This window comes from Gasterosteus aculeatus, chromosome 3 (assembly GCF_964276395.1).
Source record: "Gasterosteus aculeatus chromosome 3, fGasAcu3.hap1.1, whole genome shotgun sequence".
NCBI lineage: Eukaryota > Metazoa > Chordata > Actinopteri > Perciformes > Gasterosteidae > Gasterosteus > Gasterosteus aculeatus.
Window position 1 is genome coordinate 476,917 of NC_135690.1, and position 22,004 is coordinate 498,920.

General features: G+C 45.4%; 1 protein-coding gene across 1 annotated transcript; it reads right to left on the minus strand.

Moving 5' to 3' along the window:
* On the minus strand, positions 1-21,762 carry sugt1 (SGT1 homolog, MIS12 kinetochore complex assembly cochaperone). Its single transcript, XM_078098566.1, has 13 exons — positions 21,552-21,762; positions 21,411-21,459; positions 19,712-19,802; positions 19,372-19,441; positions 18,982-19,052; positions 11,607-11,660; positions 10,375-10,403; positions 10,170-10,192; positions 9,853-9,949; positions 8,588-8,695; positions 2,087-2,177; positions 1,484-1,659; positions 1-612 (listed from the first exon to the last, which is right to left on the minus strand). The coding sequence occupies exons 1-13, from the start codon at positions 21,563-21,565 to the stop codon at positions 532-534; spliced, it is 954 nt and encodes a 317-aa protein (XP_077954692.1). The 5' UTR covers positions 21,566-21,762; the 3' UTR covers positions 1-531.
* Positions 21,763-22,004: the final 242 nt, after the last annotated feature.

Genomic DNA, 22,004 nt, shown 5'->3' on the forward strand with positions numbered 1-22,004 from the left:
ATAGCTACCGGTTATTATTATTTGAACTTCATGAAAGGCCCCAAAATAAGAAAAGGGGCTTTGTTTGCGTTGTTGGAGAAAACCACATGATCAGAAAGTTGATTGGCAGCGTTTCCGTCAGACAACTTCAGTCCGGACCTCCCTTTGTCGTCCATTGGCCTTTACAATCAATCTGCTCAACAGATCCAGAGAGCGACGCGTCGGGGGGGCCGAGGGAAGGCCGAGGGTCCTGCTCCTCTGGTGGGTTCAGGGAGAGGAGGAGGTCACGGAGGCAACAAGCGTCCTGCCGCAGCTCAGATGGAGGAGGAGGAGGAGGGAAGAAGGAAGGAAGGAAGGAAGGAAGGAAGGAGGGAAGGAAAGAAGGAAGGAGGGAAGGAGGGGGCGAAGGAAGAAAGGAAGGAGGGGGCGAAGGAAGGAAGGAAGGAAGGAGGGGGCGAAGGAAGGAGGGAGGGGGCGAAGGAAGGAAGGAGGAAGGAAGGAAGGAGGGAAGAAAGGAAGGAGGGGGGGGCTCAGTACTTCTTGAACTCGACGTCATCCGGGGGGGCTCATCTCCACTTTTTTCTTGCCCACGTCAACCCAGTTGGTGCTGAGGACGGTGCCGCCAGACTCCATCTGCACGGGGACGAGAGACAACGCCGTGGTTACGCCTTCTCTCTCTCCGAGCCCGCGGGACAAAGTCTGGACAAACATGTTTCTACATTTTCTTCTTATTATTATTATAATTGAAACGGCTGCTCTGCATTGAGGTCATCGGCGTGCATGAATCCAAAATGAGAAATGAATGAATCCTTTAGGCCGGATGCAGGATGCAAATGCTCTTTGAAGTGCAGCATTGTGCTCCGGCAACGTGAGATCACATGATTAGTAACGCAGAATGTGGATCCCAATCATCACTCAGTCCGCTCTCCTTGGGTTGTATTCCAGACCTCCACCCACGAAGCAGCAGTGTTTACAGGACATCCACAATGTCCACCACTGGTCCACACAGAAAAGCCTCTAACCGTTGGATGGACATGAATCGATGTACAAACACAGACGTGTTGTACCGCTGGAGGGAGCGAGGATCCCGTTGGAATGAGCCTCTCACATCAGGTCGGGTCGACATTCTAATTTGTTGAATATTTCCTGAGTGGCTGAAAAACGAATGGCGTTCCTTTGAGCCTCAGCTGCACCCGGTGTTTAGTGCTAATGAGCTGTTAGCACGCCAGGACGCTGGAACTACAGCTGTTAGCATGAGCACGTTAGCATGAGCACGTTGTCTCCTTTCCTTACTCCTGGTATCAGAGTTGTTAGATATTTCTTGAGGATCTCATTATATTTCAGTCTTTCATTCTGATTTCTAGAGATGACGCACATTTAGATGCATGCTGCTATGCCGACTTCATCACACCGCCTGGATAGAACCTCGCCGGGTCCTCGCGGGCCGTGATGTTTAAAGGGATCACCGGGGAAACGAGACGCGGCCCTCGGGCACAATACTTACAAAGGACTTGTTCATGGCTCGCTTGACCTCGTCTGTGCCATCGCAGTAGATCTGCTGGAAGAGCTTGTTGAGCGCGGCGTCTCCCTCCAGCTTCTCGCTTTTCTCCTCCTCGCTGATGTCCACCACCATCTTGTCCCATTTGCAGGCGCGAGGGTCAGTCGACGAAGGGCACCGACCTGACGGGAGACGGTTTGTTAGAGGCGCGACGCAAAACAGCATCTAACTCACACCAACTGAACTCACGCCGCGGACGGATCACCCTGCGATTCCATCTCTATATTTCCCGGATGCATCCCGCCCACTATAATCCCAACAAGAGCCGGAGAGCAGCAAATGTAATCCAGATTACATAAACACAGCAGACGTAAGTGTGGACATACGTGGAGTCAGGTATCACGTTGCTGTGGAGCTGGTTGCATAGAAAGATGCTTAAACACACAGTAACCAGTCAGGATTAATCTGAGTGAGTCCTCTTTCCTCTCCCTGTCCTTTCGCCATCCGATTAATAAAAGGCTCGCTCTCATTTTAGTGGCGAACAGACGAAACAGGAAGAGACAGAAAGAAGAAAAGACGGCGATGGAGTTGGAATTGTGGTGGACTGACTTGGATTGAAGTGTTTGATGTTGGACTCCTGTCCCTCTCCCTCCAGCTTCTCCCATCTGATGCCATCGGTCTTCTTCAGCTTGAACTCCACCTGACGAAGAAGAGAAGGGCGATGAGAGCGCAGAAGAAGAAGAGGAAGAGAGAAGAAGAAGAGGAAGAGAGAAGAAGAAGAGGAAGAGGAAGAGAGAAGAAGAAGAGGAAGAGAGAAGAAGAAGAGGAAGAGAGAAGAAGAAGAGGAAGAGAGAAGAGAGAAGAAGAAGAGGAAGAGAGAAGAAGAAGAGGAAGAGAGAAGAAGAAGAGGAAGAGAGAAGAAGAAGAGGAAGAGGAAGAGAGAAGAAGAAGAGGAAGAGAGAAGAAGAAGAGGAAGAGAGAAGAAGAAGAGGAAGAGAGAAGAAGAAGAAGAAGAGGAAGAGAGAAGAAGAAGAGGAAGAGAGAAGAAGAAGAGGAAGAGAGAAGAGGAAGGTTAACTAAATGATCTGCTTGGTTTGCGTGGGACAAAAATAACGCTTCCATTAGAGAGACACCCTCAAAGTACAGGACATCAGATCATTATTCAGCCAGAGAGGCTGCGTGTGCGTGTGTGTCTGTGTGTGTGTGTGTGCGTGCGTGTCTGTGTGTGTGTCTGTGTGTGTGTCTGTGTGTGTGTGTGTGTGTGAGATCAGGGGCATGCGGGGGCACAGCTCAATCTCCAACCTCACTGACAGACATACTGCACTAACGAGATGCCTGTCAGCCAGAGGGCCAGAGTGAGAGACGGAGCGGGGGGAGGGAGGGGGGGAGGGGGGGGGGGAAAGCGAGAGAAGGGTCCTAATTCCACACAGCAGCATCCGATCCAAACCATTAAAGCGGGAGAACGTGGGAGCGAGGAGAACAATGAGAGGACTTGGACACACGCTTTAAACACTGAGCTGCATTGACAGGGCACATACCAGCGAGACACGCGACCCCCCCCCTGTCCTCCCCCTCCCCCCCCTCCTCCCCCGCCAAACGCATCCCCACCAGCAGCCATTAATGCCGCGTGCGAGCGTTTGATATATGCGCATGAGAAAGACAGCGCTGGTGATGTCGATGCAATTAAGGAACATTTCTGCTCTACTGGCCGATGTGATGATTCATTTATGAGGGGGGGGGGGGGGGGGGGGCAGGGAGGCCGAGTGGCACCCGGAGGAGCCGATTGAGACGCCACCGTCGCTGCTGCCTGCTTAGGCGAGGCGGCCGTGTACTGATGGATCTCTTCGGGGGGATCTGCCTCTCCAGGATCCGCTGTCCGCAATCAAACCTCTCTTTTCAGGATCACCTGCTGTTTGTGGTTTTTTGGCGAGCGGTGCAACAAACTGAAAACCAGTGTGACATTCACGTCCACGTCACGCTGACCGGCGCGGTGGCGGTTTGAAGGACTCGGGGCCCTTACACCCGTGTTTGAATCACTCGTCGCGCCTCGGCCCTCGCTCCAACGCGACTGATCGGTCATGAACATTTGATGTTTTCCTTCCCAACGAGGCGGAGCGCCACGTTGTAGTGAGCAGACCTGGAGTCAGTGAGCGTAAGGAGAGTAAATGAAATGTGATTGAAAGGAGAAGCGCTTTGAATCACCGCTGCACGACGCCGCAGCCACGCGTCGCATTAGTCCGCCTGCAGAGTTTGGGGAAGTTATTTCGGGCGTCCGGGGGCTCTGGAGGAAACACGGGCTCGTCGAATTGGGTTTTATGCACAGACGACGTTGGGGTCTTCACTTCAAAAGAGGGGATTTGCATGAAACCCTCCCGGCTGAATCATTACCACAAAAGCCGAGGTGGCGCTTTAAAAAAATATATCTGGACGTTGAATCAAAATTCAAAAACGCTACGAGTCCGCGTGCATATAAATGTGGAGGTGGGTGACTGAAAAGTCCAAAGGTTGAATTCTGGCCCATTTATAGGCGCCGCTAACAGACAGCTTTATTTTTTTGGTCTCAGCAGTTTATAGAAGCTCCCGTTTGGATTTGGAATCATTTAGAAAAATCTGGCGCTGTGTTTGGTCACAACGGTCCAATGTGGCCTTCTCCTCCGTGTCCAGCTGCAATGATCGCACCGATCAATAAAATAACGTTACGCTTCTAAATGGAGCCAAGAAAAGGTTTCTACATTAAATCCTTCATCAGTTTTGACAGTTTTTGTTGATAAAATAATTTCAATAGACGGCTCTTCTTGGTGTGTGAAATCGTTTTCGGTTTCCTTGACAGATGTACCTGCACTCGGGCAGAGAGGCTCCTGGGAGCTCGCCGGGGGGTCTCGTGGGGCTTGCAGGGCTTCAGGATGCATCAGAGTGCTGATTTGCCAACCTGCTCTAACGGCTGACAGATAGTTGGCATCCACATTACTGCGGCCTTTGTAGCCGGGACGTGATTCGGATCTCTTTGGATCGTGTGTTTTATTAAATGTTTTGTTTATTCTGTGGACAAACAGTCTGATTTTAAGTTGAGATGAAAGAAAAACACCTTTTTAACCCCTTCAGATCCAATTATACTGTGCACTTATTTGAAGTATATGCCAAAGAAAAAATCAGTTTTAATCAAAATCCTTTAAATGAATTTAAAGAAGTGTCTCTGCAGGTGCTGCATAGTGTCTGTAATTTGTGTCGTGTTTAGTGCAGCAGGACTGAAGCCTGGAAGCGTGTGTGCTTCTGTGCGAGCTCCTGGATCATACAACATTAATCTGCTGCCACATCTGTGCTTCCTGGCTTCTAAAGGACGTGGCAGGCCAGGCCGCGTGTGTGTGTGTGTGTGTGTGTGTGTGTGTGTGTGTGACAGGCGCAGAGATGGCTAGTAAAGGGATGTGACAGCACAGCCACATTCGGGGGGCCACCACCCACAGGACCCTTGGGCTGGACAATACAACACGGCACTACACACACGTGTTTGGACACACACACACATGCTATTTACAGAAGGGCACTGGGGTCCCGCGTCGTTTGTCACATGCGTTCGTGACCCCCCCCCCCCCCTCCTCAACCCCCCCCCCGTTTCTTCAGATCCCTGCGGATTTCAAAACAAACTCGGCAAGAAAGCTGCATGAATGAAATAAATATAAACATTCTTAGACGTTGACAGGCGTGGAAATTAAAGAGCGCAGACGCCTCTTTAGCTATTTGCCAAAAGCAGATGAGTTTGGAAGTGAATGAACGGGCGCGTGTGGATCCAAAGTCCCGTTGAGTGTGTCTGCGTGTGTGTGTGTGTGTGCGTGTGTGTGTGTGTGCGGAAGCCGTCTGTTCTGATCAAACACACTGGTGTGTAATTGGCTCCCCGTGGTCGCGGTGACCCCTGCGGTTGGAATGTCTGTCGGGGTGGACAAGAGGAGGTTACACCGCCGATGACGTGCTACAGACGACACACACACACACACAGCAAATACTTTGTGCAAATGGCACTAGTGTGTTGGAAGATTACTGTTCAGCCTCTGTATTCGTGTGTGTGTGTGTGTGTGTGTGCACGCTCACGCCCGGCTTAGCCTCCCCCTGCTAAGTTGTCTTTAAAGACAGCGAGGAAATGAAGCGTGAACATTGAGGACGCAGAGTGCAGGCGGCCGGTCGGCTCGTATTAGAGATGCGTGTCGATCGGAGGGAACTTGATTCGCTGATGTCGTTGTTCATTTGAATGTTTCTTTGCTCCGGTTGGTGAAAAACAGTTAAATGAGACACGCGTTGCCTTTCACCTGTATCGCTCTGAGGTGCCGTTATGCCGTCTTCAATGTATGAATGCTGCCAATGAGGGATTACGAGCCTGGTTGTGTGTGTGTGTGTGTGTGCGCCATGTGTACCGCAGGAGCCCAGTGGACCAGGGAACAGGCAGCGCTCTGTGGGAGAGGAGGAGGGTTTAAACACTCTCTCGTTATCCGGGAGGTAGAGGTATGTGTGTGTGTGTGTGTGTGTGTGTCTAAGAACGCAAGACGGAGACAAAGGCAGACAGAAGGTGGGTTTGTGTGTGTGTGTGTGTGTGTGTGTGTGTGTGTGTGACAGACCACGGAGAGACACACAAAACAGAGAAACAGAAATGGGAAGAAAGAGGGGGGTCAACCCATCTTCAGCTGTGGTCTCTAGAAGACTGAGCCCTTGTTTAAGCTGCAACCCACGTGCACCTCTGGTATGCAGGCTGCTGTTGCCATGGAAAAGTGAGTGGTTTCCCTTTTTGAGTCTCTGTGCAGGTCAGTCTCCATTCCGCGCAGCCGATGAATAGAACACAGATGTCAGGTTATGTAATGCCACCAAACTATTTTTTGCTGTACAAGGTATATTTTCAGCACCTGAGATCATGCACTTTTGTCCCCCCGGGGCCCCTGCTGTGATGAAGGAGAATAAATAACCTGATTGCGTGCAGAGGCTCTATGGCGTGAGCTGGTGATCCTGATACTACCTGCTCCACAGCAGAAGACACACAGCGGAGCATTTATGAACTGAAGAGCCAGGTATCCACCTCAGGAGATGGATGAGCTGCATAGAGGGGGAAAGCTTCCTAATCTGTTCTTCCAGGTTTAAATATATTGTATTAAAGTCAAAACCCCAAAGAAGCTTATTACAGGCTGCAATGTGAGGTTGTGAATAAAAGGTAATTAGTACATAATATATATCAATCAATTAATTATATATATATATAAATAAATTAGATTTCTATAAAGAGATTTAATTAAACATGACATCTATGTACTCAGATGCAGTATCCATCTGGTCTGCAGCGCGCTCCCCCCGTGTAGGTGTCTTGTGTAAATGCTCTTCGTCCCACAGAAGCTTTTTTCATTTCCATAAAGGTCGAACATAACCGCTTCTATACATCGGCCATCCTCATTTTATTGAGTAATAACCTTTTTCTCCTCCCGTGGGATTCAACTTCGGCCAAAAGCAAACTTTGTTACATCTTTGAGTTTGTATTCAGTAGATTCAGTAGTGGATGGACTGCCTGTGGAAGGTCAGACCCGGGGTCACTACAGGAAGTGGAAACTGCCTGCAGCTGCTGCCCGCCGGGTCCATCGCCCGCTGCGTCCAACGCTGTGCTCGCCGCCGCGATATGACGTGGGCGCGGCGCGCTGGCCTGTGCCGGTAACGGGCGTGAGAGCGGTGGAGCCGCCGGGTGTCCGAGGGGACACACGTGTGTAGCTGAAGCTCGCATTGGCGCTTTGCTGGGTAAATCCGCCCTGATATTCTGCTGGGATTTTAGTTAGAATTTGCCCCCTGAAGTTCAATCATATTTAAAACACATATAAGTGGACAACACGAGTGTTCCCTCATATGTGTGACTGGCTACTCTTTGTGGAGCTACTTGGGACACGGCTGGACGACGCGTGAGGCACACAGGGGATCCTCATGACAGACAGAGGGCCGGCCTGATCAATCGCCTAGAAGACGATCTATTTCTCCTTAATGATTTAAAAAAAGGAAAATCAATACAAATCACACAAAACCTCTTGATCCTCGGGCTGAAACCTGAATCAGCACCGTCCTCAGCCCACATCCTCTATGTTCACACTAATTAGTCCTTGGTAAACCGTGCCCTTCCTACTCATTAGGCTCATAATCACCTTTAACAGAGCGAAGGATCCCTGATAAGTGTGTGTGTGTGTGTGTGTGTGTGTGTGTGTGTGTGTAGGAGTACGGATTTGTGTGCATATCCTGTTGGGATGAACGTCTCCACGGGAGCCTCACTGTATCCAGCTACAGTGAGCTTAGTCGGCATGAAGGAATTATAGGTAGTGACAGCGAGCTTTACACATTGTAGATGTTAATCTCAGAGTGTAATGATCAGTCAATTTCACCGAGCTGCTTAAAGTGGCATCTGCGTGGTCCTCTTCTTTCACTGCGTCCCATCATTTAGATCATCAGCATTTTAAAACGACACAAAGAATAATTAAAGATCTGCTATTCAGACAATAGTAGCCTGACCGAGGTGGTGATGCTGCACGTGAGGCTGTCGGGCCAAAATACGGTTCGGAGATTAGAAGCACATTCCGGGATGTGTGACATTACTGCGATCATACTTTCTTTATAGCTCATAAAACATGATCCCTGACAGGTTTAATACTCTGCTTCTTTACCGCTGAGTGGATCCACTGGGACGCGCCGTGTCCTCACTGTCTCCCCAAAACTCAGTGACCCAACAATGTTCTTTCTATCTTTTTTAGTGGTAAATAGATGCATGTTTCACTGCAGGGCTGGTGTGGAGGAAAACATCTGTACTGCCACTGATTTCCCAAATCGATTCAATCCGGTGCTTTTTGTCTGGATTTGATCGGAATATTTTAGTTACAACGAGATACTGAGATGCTCTGAGTTATAGAAATAGAGTTCTATTAAATAGACATGGTGGAGTTGAAAGCAGGCAGCTTGTTTCTGCTTCATAAGCATTTCATCAGTCACTGCCTAAATGTCTGTTAACCAGTTCAGTCATCAAAAATGTATGTTGAACAGTAAAATATGTTTCCTCCCTAAAGAGCGGACTACATGTTGCTCACTGGACCGGCGGTCAGTGGCGGGTACCTTGGTGGTGAGGATCTTGAAGTTGCTCTGTTGAGGGACGATTGAGTGCAGCAGGTGGAGGTCGAGGTTGAAGTTCTCCCCCGATGCCAGCTGTATGGTGGCAGAGAGCTGAGGAGACACCAAACATCACATTAGCAGCTCGTAATGGCCTTTAACCTGCCGTTGTTGTTCTTGTCAGATGACATAATAACTGAAGCAACAGATAGAAGAGAAGTGTGTGTGTGTGTGTGTGTGTGTGTGTGTGTGTGTGTGTGTGTGTGTGTGTGTGTGTGTGTGTGAAGGGGGGCGAGATTGTCAGCTTGTCCACGAGAAGCATCGTCTGATGTGGCTGGTTCGTTGGACAGGAGTGTCCTCTTTGTCTCTCTGCCTGTCCCCTTCAGCCACAGGGGTGACCAGTGATGATGGCGGGGGGGGGGGGCAGCTCTTACAGCCTGTCACTCACTAGGAGGGGGGGGGCCGTGGACTCGGCCGTGGACTCTGCAGTGGCCCAACTCTTCACACCCCTTCTGCCTGGAAGAACTCAGCCGCCATCATCTCATCTCAGTGCAGCACTTGGACACCGTTTGCGAATCGACACCTACCAGCTCGCTCAAAGTGGACTGTGTGACTTTGTGTGGTAGTTGTGTAGGAAGTGGCTCCTCAGACACGTAGCCGAAGTGGCTCTTGGGAGTCTACAGCTGCTGCATGCGCAGTCACCAGGGAAACAAGTGGAACCAGCGCCTTTCATCTGGATTTATTTTGTATACACTGACCTACTAAAGAATATATGAACTTATCTGTACTTCCCACCACACAAAGAGGACGGCTTAACTAGTCAATGTGGGATTTGGAGCGAGTGAACCATTTCTTTTGAAATGGGGTAAACTTGGTTTGTTTTTCTATTAAGAAAGAGAATGGCGCTCCCTGGGGGGCCCTGCAGTTACCCCTCCGAGGGAAAAAGAAGCAGGAAGAAGTACGGGAAGAGAGAAAAAGGGAAAGCGTTGTCCCTGGAGGGCTCTGCAGCTGATCCTAGATCACTTACACGTCTATCTACAGACAATTAGGAGGTTGGAGAAGCTGGGGAGGGAAAATTCTTCTTAGATCTGTACTTTGGGGCCAATGTTAACAAGGAGGCAGAGTCTGGTCCATGGGGAGTGTGTGTGTGTGTGTGTGTGTGTGTGTGAGGGGCCCCCCTGAGGTAACACCCAGGAGCAAAGCCATCTCTGTTTGACGCACAAACACAACAAAGTACGTCTTCATTTCAGCACTGCACTTAAGTGTCTCACCTCTTTCTCCATGAAGCTGACACGCACACCGTCCTTGGGGACATTTTTTGCCATGACGGTGACGATGACTTGAGACTCTGTTTGGTACCAGTCGTGTCTGCAAGAACACACACACGGATCAAAGTGTGTGAAGATTATTGTAAATACATACAACTGCATGAACTTTAAATGATAAGATTGGACAAACCATTAACATGTCTCGTCCGTGTGCACATTGTTTTCACAGATTTAAAGAACGCGGTTGCTTTGACGCACCAGGTTTAATCATCACGCCGGTGAAACAAATAAAACAAACATGAAAACCTTTGTGCACTCACTTCACAGGTGGAACCGCCGGCGTCTGCTCGCTCATCCGGATCACAAGTAGGCAGAAGGACGCGGTGAGAAGGCCGAGGGATCAAACAGAAGAGAGGACCAAAATAAGGAGAAGCTTCGGGAGGAAACGCAGCCTCCGCCGGGCTGACGATCTCTACCGATGCTGAGAGCAACAACGCCACCAAGTGGCCGCGCAGAGAAACTCACCCTCAACTCGCCGCCGGCCTGCGTCGGCTCTGGGAAGAGAGGAGAGGCGCAGACATTAAACCAACACCCTCAGGTTCCCTAAATCAAGTTCTTGTCTCTTAGCCACGCCAGCAATGTCGAAAAACACACATTCGATAAAGATAAACGTTTATGGGATTTAAGTTGACGGGTACAAACTTGCGACATATGGCGGCATATTGACGCACGTGTCGTGACAAACTGTCACGTACGGAAAAAAAAAAAGTTTTTAAAAATATTTTTTGTTTGACTTCCCAGGGGGTCTTTCGGGGGGGGGGGCGCTCCTGTTATAATGGGTTATAAAGGGGAAACACTGAGAGACAGATCGCAGAGGGGATTTTCTCTTAATGAGGAAGCGTTTGAAATCGAGAGGAGGGGGGGGGGCTGAGGAGGGCTGAGGGGGGCTGAGGGGTTTGGAGGCAGTTTGTGTATTTCTAAACCAGCAGGGTGCCACATGCGACAGAAGAGCCAGCTGGGTTCTTAGTAAACACACACAGTCACCAAAAGACAAAAAGGGCTGCTGGTGTCACTGTGAGCAGACACAGGCAGAGTGCTGGGGGGGGGGGGGGGGGGGGGGGGGGTTCACCCTGATGCGCATTTGTCGGGGAGAGAGAAGGCCTACGAAGGAGTTTGGTCCCGTGAGGAGGAGGGGGGAGACTTCCAGACATCAGTAACTTAACTCTGATGAATCACACCGCTCCTGGGAGCACACGTGTGCACGCGGGTGTGAAGCGCGTTCGTCAAAACTCATGCTCTTGTTTACTTGAGATGATCCAGAGGGGCCGCGCATCACCAGCGAACAGACACACAGCGGCCCGACGCACCATGCATCTTTTATTGGAGCGGCCGGCTCCGCCTAAACACTGGTGCATGTGTGCATGTGTGCATGTGTGCACGCTCGCTGGTTTGATCAGACGGGCCGATCAGCTGGCGTTTAACAGCGCCGGGTAAATAGGGAAGAGAAATCAGAGAGCAACCGCTAATGGATTTGACGGTCATGAATATATTTTAACGAAGACCGCCACAAGATATATTGTGTACTAATATTTAACAATCTTTGGACATTCGACACACAAAAGACTAATGGCCTCATAAACCTACAACTAAAGATTAACGTCAGCTCTAAAAACTGCTATGATATTAAACATATAATTGATATGTTTAATATTATAGCAGTTTATAGCAACTTTAGAAGTTTCAGTTCAGCTACTCACCTCTCATCATCTGCTCACACTGCTTGATCCAGAACTCAAATGATTTATCAGTAACTGTGGAAATCACAAGGAAACATTGAATTAAACCCAATGAGTGTCAGAGAGGTGTTAGTGTAGTCCAAAGTAATACATTTACTAGGTTTTAACAAGCGGTTGAATGAGCAGCCAAAGGAGATGCACACTTTAAAAGTGACAGTTTTTGGGGCTTCCGGTGACGTCATGATGGAAAGAGCAGGTTAGAGACGAGGCTCCGTCAGGAAAAAGTTAGAAAACAGTGACAACTGCAGATATATAAAGCCTTCAGGGTGGAAAATAACTCATGAACAAGATGACTACCACATCCAAAACGAGAGGACAAGGAAAGTCAGGATATTTGAAAGAAACTGACAATAAACAACCGAGCACAAACAGCGCTAGCTTAGATGCTACTAGCGGTAGCCGCGAAGAGCAGGTAACACGTGAGGGCGAAATGTCCTTAATACAAGAAATGAGAAGATTCCGCGACGAAAACAGCCAGGGACATAAACAAACAACAAAGACCCTTGAACGTTTGGAAAAAACTATGACAGATATTAAGGAGCAACTCGGTGACCACCAGCAGAGGATCGGTGAGCTGGAGGGGAGGGTGAGCGCTGTGGAAGATGCGGGGGCAGGGCAGCACCGTGTGATAAGGTACCTGTTACAACGCGAAAAACAGCTCTCAGCTGTTTGTGACGATATGCAGAACAGGCTGAGAAGAAATAACCTTCGAATATTTCAAATACCAGAGGAGAGTGAACATGGAGACGTGGTCGCGTTTGTGAAAGCCTTGCTTCCCAAAGTATTGACGTTACCACCTAACCTGAACATTCAAATTGAAAGAGCGCACCGCTCACTTCAGTCCAAACCGACAGATCCAGCGGCCCCCCCCAGATCAATCATTGTGAGATTCCTCGACGCGGGGGTGAAAGATATTGTTCTGCAGCAAGCATGGAGCCAAGGAAATGCGGTGTTTCAAGACAGAAGGATTTTCTTCGATCAAGACTATTCTCCTGAGCTGCAAAAGAAACGAGCGAAGATTCACGCAGTCGTCAAGCAGCTAAAGCAGAGGGGCATTCAGGCAAAGTGCCTGTATCCAGCTCGACTGAAGGTCAAGATGGACTCTGGAGAGAAGACTTTTTCCTCGCTGACAGACGCCGCGGATACTTTGAGAGAGATGGGTGTAGAGGTGCAGTGCGGAGAGAGAGAGCGCATCGAGGAGAAACTAACTGGAGGATGGAACATCAGCGCGAAGAGGAGGAGAACCAACGTGCTGGCGTTAGCTGACCTGAGGGCTATGGTTCAGGAAGAAGATAAAGATGAGTAGTCTGTGGTATATAACACTTACAACCAGTTTCAGGTACACAAGGTCAAGTGTGTATGAACAATATATAGACTGAAAGCAATAATAGCACAATACAAAATAAAAACGCAAAGTTGTCACAAAGGTTTAAAAATAAGAAAGAGATCTGACGGACTCTTGAGGTATACATGAGTGGTCCACACTCACTAAGACCTTTCTTACATGTTAGTGTAATTCGGGTCACTATTGCACACTGGGTGCATTTCTCCACAGAGGGATTAGGTCACCACTCTCTGTCCCATTATCACCGGGGGTCAGGCATGGTTGTAGTTTATTCGCTATGTCTGACTGGAAAATTGGAAGTTCTGTTCTGTGTTCATGCTGTTAGTGTTGTGTTCTATCTGAGGCAAGGTGCAATTTGTTTTTTGTTTAACTTTGTACATTTGCAGTTAAATTATTTTATTTGCTTTTATTTAACAGATCTTCATGAGAGGTTTGGGCTGTGTTACATGATTCAGTACAAATACAAGGATGGCATTACTTAATTTAATTACCTACAATATAAAAGGAATAAACAACCCAATTAAAAGAAAAAAGATACTAGGACAGCTGAAGAAAATGCAGTGCTCTATAGCCTTACTTCAAGAAACTCACCTCACAGAAACAGAACATCAAAAATTAAAAAGGGAATGGGTGGATCAGGTGTACAGTAGCTCTTATGGGAAACGTAAAAAGAGAGGTGTAGCTATACTATTCGGTAAGTCTGTGTACTTTCATTGTGAAAATGTTTTCCAGGATAAGGAGGGTCGCTACGTTATGGTCATAGGGAGGATGGCTGGTTTTAAATTAACTCTTTTGAATGCCTATGCACCAAATGAAGATTGTCCACATTTTTTCAAAAAGCTTGCACATTTGGTAGCAGATCATGGGGAGGGTCTTCTGTTAATGGGTGGGGACTTAAATTGCGTACTGAATAATAGAATAGATAAATTACCATCATCCTCAAAACCTCAAAGCAGAATGTCAAAAAGTCTAATGAATATGATAAAGGAATTGGGGTTGATAGATGCTTGGCGACATCTTCATCCAAAAGAGAGAGACTTCACCTTTATGTCACAAGTGCATGGAAGCTATTCACGGTTGGATCATTTTTTGGTGTCCAAAAAGGACACATACAGAGTTAAAAGCTGTGTTATTGAGCCGATAACCATCTCAGACCATAGCCCTGTACAGATTACACTTGATTTGGGGTTGGAGCCAAATATGAAGTATTGGAGAATAAACGTTTCATTACTGACAGATGTTAATACAAGAGAGGAAATAAGGTCGGCAATAGTGGAATATTTTGCTTTAAACGACAATGGAATGGTCACACCTACGGTTTTATGGGAAGCAGGAAAAGCCACAATAAGGGGGAAAATAATATCTATAGGATCAAAGTTAAAGAAGGACAGACTTAAAAAACAAGTAGATTTAGAAACTGAGATCAAGAAATTAGAAAACGAACATAAACAAAGTGGAAAACAAGAAGTATTTAATAAACTTAAAGAGAATAGAGCCAAGTTAGATGAGATTCTGACATACAAGGCAGAGGGTGCCCTTAGGTTTGTTGACAGAAAATACTATGAATTGGGAAACAAGGCTAGCAGGTTATTATCATTCCAACTACGAAAGGCACAAGCTAGTCGAACAATTCCTAAAATAAAACAACCATATTCTAACGATGTCGAAACTAGCCCAAAAGCAGTAGCAAATGCCTTTGCCAAATATTACGAACAGTTATATAAGGGTCAACATCAGGAATTAAAAGAAGAAAAAATGCACGATTTCTTTAAAAACCTGAAATTAGACAAACTGACGGAGGATGAAGCCTCTGCGTTAGTAGAGCCAATTAGAGAAAAGGAGGTGAAAGAAACGATTATTAAATTAAAAAATAACAAAACGCCAGGAATAGACGGGTTCGCAGGAGAATATTATAAAGTGTTTGCTGATGACCTCACTCCAGCACTATGCAAGTTGTATAATTATGTGTTAAATTCAGGAGACCCTCCAGAGTCATGGTCTGAGGCTATCATCACAGTCCTGCATAAGGAAGGAAAAGACCCATTGCAGTGTTCTAGTTATCGACCTATTAGCCTCCTGTGTGTGGATTATAAAATATTAACATCTATTTTAGCAACTAGAGTACAAAAATACATTAGGAAAATAGTAAAATCAGATCAGACAGGGTTCATTTCAGGTCGCCAAGGGACAAACAATATAAGGAGAGCTTTAAACGTGCAGTCGCTCATGGCAAAGGGTAATCAAACGTCAATGCTTCTCGGCTTAGATGCCGAGAAAGCATTTGATCGGGTAGATTGGCGGTTTTTAGAACAAACATTAATTGAGATGGGCTTCAGTGAAAAATTTACCTTTTGGTTCCGGCTGTTGTACAAGAATCCCAAATCAAGAATTAGAGTTAACGGACAATGCTCTGACTTCTTTGATATAGGGAGGGGCGTAAGACAGGGTGATTCTCTCTCTCCCATTCTTTTTGCTCTCAGTATCGAGCCTCTGGCGGAGGCAATTCGTCGGGACGTCCAGATTGAGGGGGTGGAGGATGGTGGGGGGAGAGTTCACAAAGTCTCCCTTTTTGCTGACGACATCCTTCTCTTTATAAAACATCCCCTTACTTCAATACCTCGACTAATGCAATGCCTAAAAGACTATGGAGACATTTCTGGATACAAAATTAATCAAAGTAAATCAGAGGCAATGATGATATCAGGAATATGGCCTAAACAACTAAACGAGAGGGTGTCATTTCATTGGTCTAAACATGGATTTAGATACTTGGGGATTATTATCACACCTGAAACTGCAAGACTTTTTGAAGCAAACTACAATAAGCTAATTAATCAAATAAGGAGTGACCTAGTTCGTTGGGAGGTTCTTCCTCTATCTCTGCTCGGCAGAGTTGAGACTGTAAGGATGAACCTGACCCCACGTCTTTTATTTCTGTTTCAATCGTTGCCCATAAGAGTTCCAGCTTCCACGTTTAATATGTTAAACAAATTAATTTCTAAATTTATATGGCAACACAAAAGACCGAGAATTAAACTTAAAACACTTCATCTGGCTAAAGATAAAGGAGGCTTGGCCTTGCCAAATATAAAATTGTATTATTGGGCAGCTCAATTATCAGCAATTGGGACTTGGATCAGTGGAGATGAAGAAGCAAAGTGGACCCAAATAGAGCAAGGGGAAGTTAGGGGTGCACAACTGTCTGTCCTACCCTTTATGGATCTAAAACACGTCAATAAAATGAAGATTGAAAATGAATGGATAAAACATACAATCAAAGTATGGGTGGAAGTAAAGAAAATGCTTAAAGATGTTGGAACAATTTCTCGAGCTATGCCCATAGTGGGTAATGTAGATTTTCCACCTTCAATGTGGGACCATGGTTTTAGGGGATGGGCGGCTAAGGGCCTCTTTGTTTTTAACCAGCTCTTTGAAGAAACTCACTTAAAGTCTTTCATACAACTCCAGGAACAATTCGATCTTCCCTCAAGTGATTTTTATAGATATTTGCAAATTAGACATTACATTACAAACCATAAGGAGAGGGAAAGAATCTGCAAAATCCCAAACAGCATTGAACAATACTTTATCTCAGTTTCTGAAAGACGCCTCCCTGTTGGCAAACGGGTTTCTCATCTTTATAAAAGACTGATATTAGAAACAGCTGGAAACACGTACAACATTAAGGAAAAATGGGAAATAGAAGCTAATACAGTAATAGAGGAAGAGTTATGGGATAAACTCTGCTACAGATGTCATAAGGGAATTAATAGCCAACAATGGAAGGAATTTGACTGGAAAGTTAAAATACGCTATTTTCATACTCCTTTGGCTATTTCAAATTTTGTAAAAGACCCATCTCTAGCTTTATGTTGGAGACAATGTGGTAAAATAGGGGACCATACACACATATTTTGGGACTGTCCAATAACCCTTACGTACTGGAAAAATATCAAAGAGGAGATGGAGAAAATTGTAAAAAGAGAAGTACCATCGAATGTACAGTTCTTCTTATTGGGTGTTATATCAGTGGATGTTTTCAATGCTGACCAAAGATACATTTTACGTGTACTACGGTTAATTGCGCAAAAAAACGTTACTGTTAATTGGAGGTCTGTGAAATCACCAACCGTTACTGAATGGAAACAGAGACTGAAGCAGATTTATTTGATGGAAAAAATGACTGCATCATTACAACTGAAAACTGACCTCTTTATCCGGAGATGGCACATGGTTAAAGAATATTTAAATTTATAAATGATATGGCTGTACATTGTGGTATTGTGTCTGTTGAGATATAGGGATTCATATTAGATGCAGCAAGATATACATGTATGTACACAGTATATATCTTTATAATAATTATGTTTTTTTTTTTTTTTTTTTTTTCTTTTCCAAGCCCTAGTCTCAGATAATGTTCCATGTTTTTGTTTTTGTCATGTGAAAAAATATAAATAAAAAGTTCAAAAAAAAAAAAAAGTGACAGTTTTACTGACAATTTGTTTACAAAAAAAGAAGCTTGTTCTGTTGTCAATGAAGTCACATCCATCACATGCGTTTCAGCCTCTGCTGCGCTGCTGCAGACGCTTTTTCAACAAGCAAAACTGCTTTAAATTCTTAGAAACAGTGAAAATTAGTTGATTATGAATGAATACAAAATGATGTATATGCAAATATAACCAAAAGAGGATCCATGTTTTGGTGGTTTTGGAACCATTGTAGAGACTTGGTCACTACTGGACCACTGACATTAAAATGCAGGTAATAGTGTCGAACGCCAAGAGACACATTTTGTAATCTGGATATATAATAATACTTTTAGTTAATGATTTAAAATCCTTTAATCATCAAGGGACACCTGAAAGGGATCGTTGGAGCCAAACCCAATCCGGGCTGCCTTTTATGTCCCGAAACTCAAAGTGCACAACAGCTCTTTTGTTTCATCATGTGGTCTGATGTTACTTAAGAACCAGGCGAGCCAACAAGCGTTTCAGCCCAGCCAGAAGAAAACACATCCACGCATCTAAAAGCAAGAATGACCCAAGAAAGGCAGTAAAGAAGGCTGCAAGCATCAACAACGTAAATAATAATTAATCTGGTCTCTTGATATAGAAATATTAATATGGGGATGAGAAGAAAAACCAGACTGGTGAACTTCTGCGCTTATATCATGAGTAGATGCCACAGAGAAATGTGGAATCCCAGTTCGCTTTTTGTCAATTCGACCCGGAGTAAGTGTAGTTTTGTCAATGAAATAACTGGCATTAAAGTAGCAATTCTATCTGCGCGACACATCGAGCACTAATATACACCCAGCGGCCACTTTATTAGGTACACCTGTTCAATTGCATGTTATTGGTGTTTTCTTGGCACACTTTGGGTCCCGTAGGACCAGCTGAGCATGGTTTAAATGGCGCAGTCTACCCGAGTGTTGCTGCGGACCACGTCCATCCCTTTAGGACCACAGTGAACCATCTTCTGATGGCTACTTCCAGCAGGACAATGCACCACGTCACAAAGCTCACATGGTCTCCAGCTGGTTTGTAGAACAACACAATGAGTTCACTGCACTCCAACAGCCTCCAGTCCCCACGTCTCAATCCAACAGAGCTCCTTTGGGACGTTGTGGAACGGGAGATTCGCATCATAGACGTGCAGCTTACAAATCTGCAGCAACTGCGTGACGCTATCGCGTCAATATGGACCAAAATCCCTGAGGAGCGAAGAATGAAGGCAGTTCTGAAGGCAAAGGAGGTCCAACCTTTTACCAGCAAAGTGTACCTTTAAAGTGGCTGGTGAGTGTATGACTGTGGTTAAACCGTTGACCAGATGCAACCGTTGACTATGATGGAAGTGGATGGAACTCTGAATCTCTAAAGCTAAAAGGGACACAGATTCATCCCTTTGAATAAAAAGAGAGAGAGAGAGAGCGAGCGAGCGAGCGCTGAAGGGAAGTTTGTACTCGAGGCAAAACAAACAGGCTGTACTCACCATCCAGCTGCTGTCCCTGTGCTAAAGCTGCATGTGCTGACTCATAGTGGTTCAGGTGGTATTCTGCTATTCTGTGGTTGGGAGATAAAAAACATGCCACAAATAATTAGATCAGACTGTCTTGGAAAAATAAAAGCTTCTCCTGCAACATACACAGTTTGGACAATATCCTTTGTTAAAGAAGTCAAATAAGTACAGTAACTGTACATACGTCTTATGGCTGGTTGGAGAGAAGAGATGTCACCGACATTGACCTTCATGGGACTTAAAGTCCATTTTTTTTAGTGGATGTGTAAAAATCCAGTACCAGAATATTATGTTTATCAATCAACTTTGTATCAACAGGAGCTTCAGTTGAGCACAAATCGCTTATCATATAAAAGTACACACCCTGTTCGCAGGAAAGCGAGCGGAAGGCCGGGTGTTAGTTGCTGTGCTTTTTTGGCATCATCAACAGCACCTGCAAAAAAAATGTGTTCATCAGAAGTGTCGTTCGTCTGTATCACAATATATCACAATATATATTACTCAGGTACCAGAATATTATTTCACAAGAGTTATTCTCTCAACCACAACGGACAGTATTTGAGACACCATACCAAATTATACATTGTGTAGCGTTAGTTATTTCTGTTACCAGAAGACAACAACACAGCTTGATAAAACTGTGAAGACATTTACATATTTTTAAGTCTTTGGAAAAGATGATGCAGGTAGTTGGCACACTTACAGCTGTAGTTTTTGAGAAGTGTGTGGGCGTAGGCTCGCTGGCACAAGCACTCAGCGCTGTCAGGGTCTTCTTGCAGGGCATCATTAAGCTCCTACATGGAACAAGATGGATTCAAAGAGAACATCTAGTAGAACCGTCGTGATGTTGGGGTTTTAAGTAGAAGTGAATGTCTAGTCATAGAATTTGTAGTACGTGTAATGATGTTTAGTGATAGAATTGTAGTTTGTGTGATGTTAGATTAGTTATTACATTGACATGTTAGATGAAGTGAATACAATGTGAATCAAACACAGTTTATAGTCTTTTAAATCATATAAACACTGTACACATTAACATTCTGTCACAATGTGATGTTAAAACCTGGGGACGGATGCCAATTGCCGTTCTTTATGGATTTCTTCCAATTTTTTCCCCAAAGAGGGTTTTTTGGGAGTTTTTTCTCCTGTCAGGTAATAAATGAACAACTTAATGTAAGGCAGCCGACTGAGGCAAATGTCTTGAGAATTGAACCACATGAACTGTCTTAGATCTTATGATGAAGGGTGATGAACGGGGATCATTAATGATGGGTTGTTGTAATTAAAGTGTACTAGTTATAAGATGAAGACTTAAACGATGTATGCTTTGTTAAATTCACTCATTGAGGCATAAAGCCGAATGTATCTACATTGAGTGCATTGGAGTGTGAGGGACAGCTAGGACAGAGAGGTTTCAGGTTACAGCTGCAGATTCACACCTCGACGTGGAAGGGACAATGGAGGAGGTGACCATTTGGAGAAGAGGCCAATGACATTCAAATGCACCAAAGAAGACACACCTCAAGAGGTTTCAAAGGGCCATGGCGGGGGAAAGACTGTTAGATCTTCTCCTGCAGCCGCGTTGAAAAGTCACTTCAGACTTGCTCAGAGGATTCTCTATTTCGCGAAATATTCCACTGTTCGCTTAGTGTTTCACTTTGTAATTGTAATCCCTATTACGTTGTTTAGTCATTAAATACTTTTTGATTTGTGAATTTAAACGAATTGACTCATTCGTGTCCTCGTTTCCGGCCGGGACGAGAACCAGGAGTGAGGCCTCCCTCGAGAGCCTTCCGAAACCCTTAACAGTGATTAAGCCCGCGTTGTGACAAGTGACAATGATAGAAAAGTAACCTGAGCTGTTTGTCTCCAGTTTAATACATTGACACGACCAACTGCTATTTATAGCAGCATCCATGAGAAAGGCTCCACCAAACACACGGTCAATGAGCACATTACTACAAGGACATGGAAACCAAGTCATTGAGGCCAGTGATACGCGCTGGAATGTGTTGGTTGAATATCTTTAACATTAATAGTGTGGTTATCTTGCTAACAAAATGCTTATTATCAATGTTATATAAGTTAGGAATGACGTCGTTTGACCCCGACGCGTTGGTAATGATCGTTAAGTCAAAATACACGTTGTGCTGTCATGGGAACAGTATAGTTACGTAGAGTTGTAATATAAACCTGCTCTAAACCTAAGCTAAGTTGGCTAACGTTAGCTGGTTACTGTAAAAATAGGTGCTACCATCAAAAACACAAGTTAACACACCTCGATGACACAGCACTCAGCTAACGTCAATGATAGTGTCCTTAACGCGGGTCAGACGACTCTAAGGTGAATGAGATGAGACACAGTGTGTATATGGCTAACTTTGGCTAACGCTAATGTTTACCTCCAGAGCTTTCTTGGGATCTTTGTCAATGAAGCTATCGGGGAACCTCCTAAAACAAAAAGAGACATAAACAGTTACAACCAGCTGGAGACAAACAAATGAATGAAAAAAATAGATAAATCTATGTTGATTTCGTCTCGCCTTTCGGTTGCCATGGATCGACTGCGGATGTGAACAGACTCCGTGGAGCGGCAAGAAGATTCTAGCAAAATGTGGAGACTTCAGGAAACGTGATAGCAGCAACGGCCACAGCTCGAGCTCAGCAGCGGGGCTGTCAACATCCGGCCGCCCACTGCGCACCCGCACTGCGCAGGCCCACTGCGCACCCGCACTGCGCAGGCCCACTGCGCACCCACACAGCGCCACCCGCCGGCCCGGAGGAGCCTCACACTGACTACACGTTTGTTCATGAAGCGCCGACATTCCTTGAAAACTGCATTTTGTAAACATACATCCGTCATTGCCAATAATCAGTTGTGTATATTGAAATATTATACTTTAATACACTATTTGAGCATTTTAAAGAAGACTGTGGAAGAGGGGGCTAATTTGAGATTTTATAAAACTATTATTTCGTGACAAACTTTATAATAT

Coding starts and splice junctions, on each gene's coding strand:
- sugt1 (XM_078098566.1), bottom strand. Junction 11,661..18,981: donor ACAGGGACAGCAGCTGGATG/GTGAGTACAGCC, acceptor TGATTTCCACAG/TTACTGATAAATCATTTGAG. Junction 2,178..8,587: donor TCAAGATCCTCACCACCAAG/GTACCCGCCACT, acceptor CTTCTTCGTCAG/GTGGAGTTCAAGCTGAAGAA.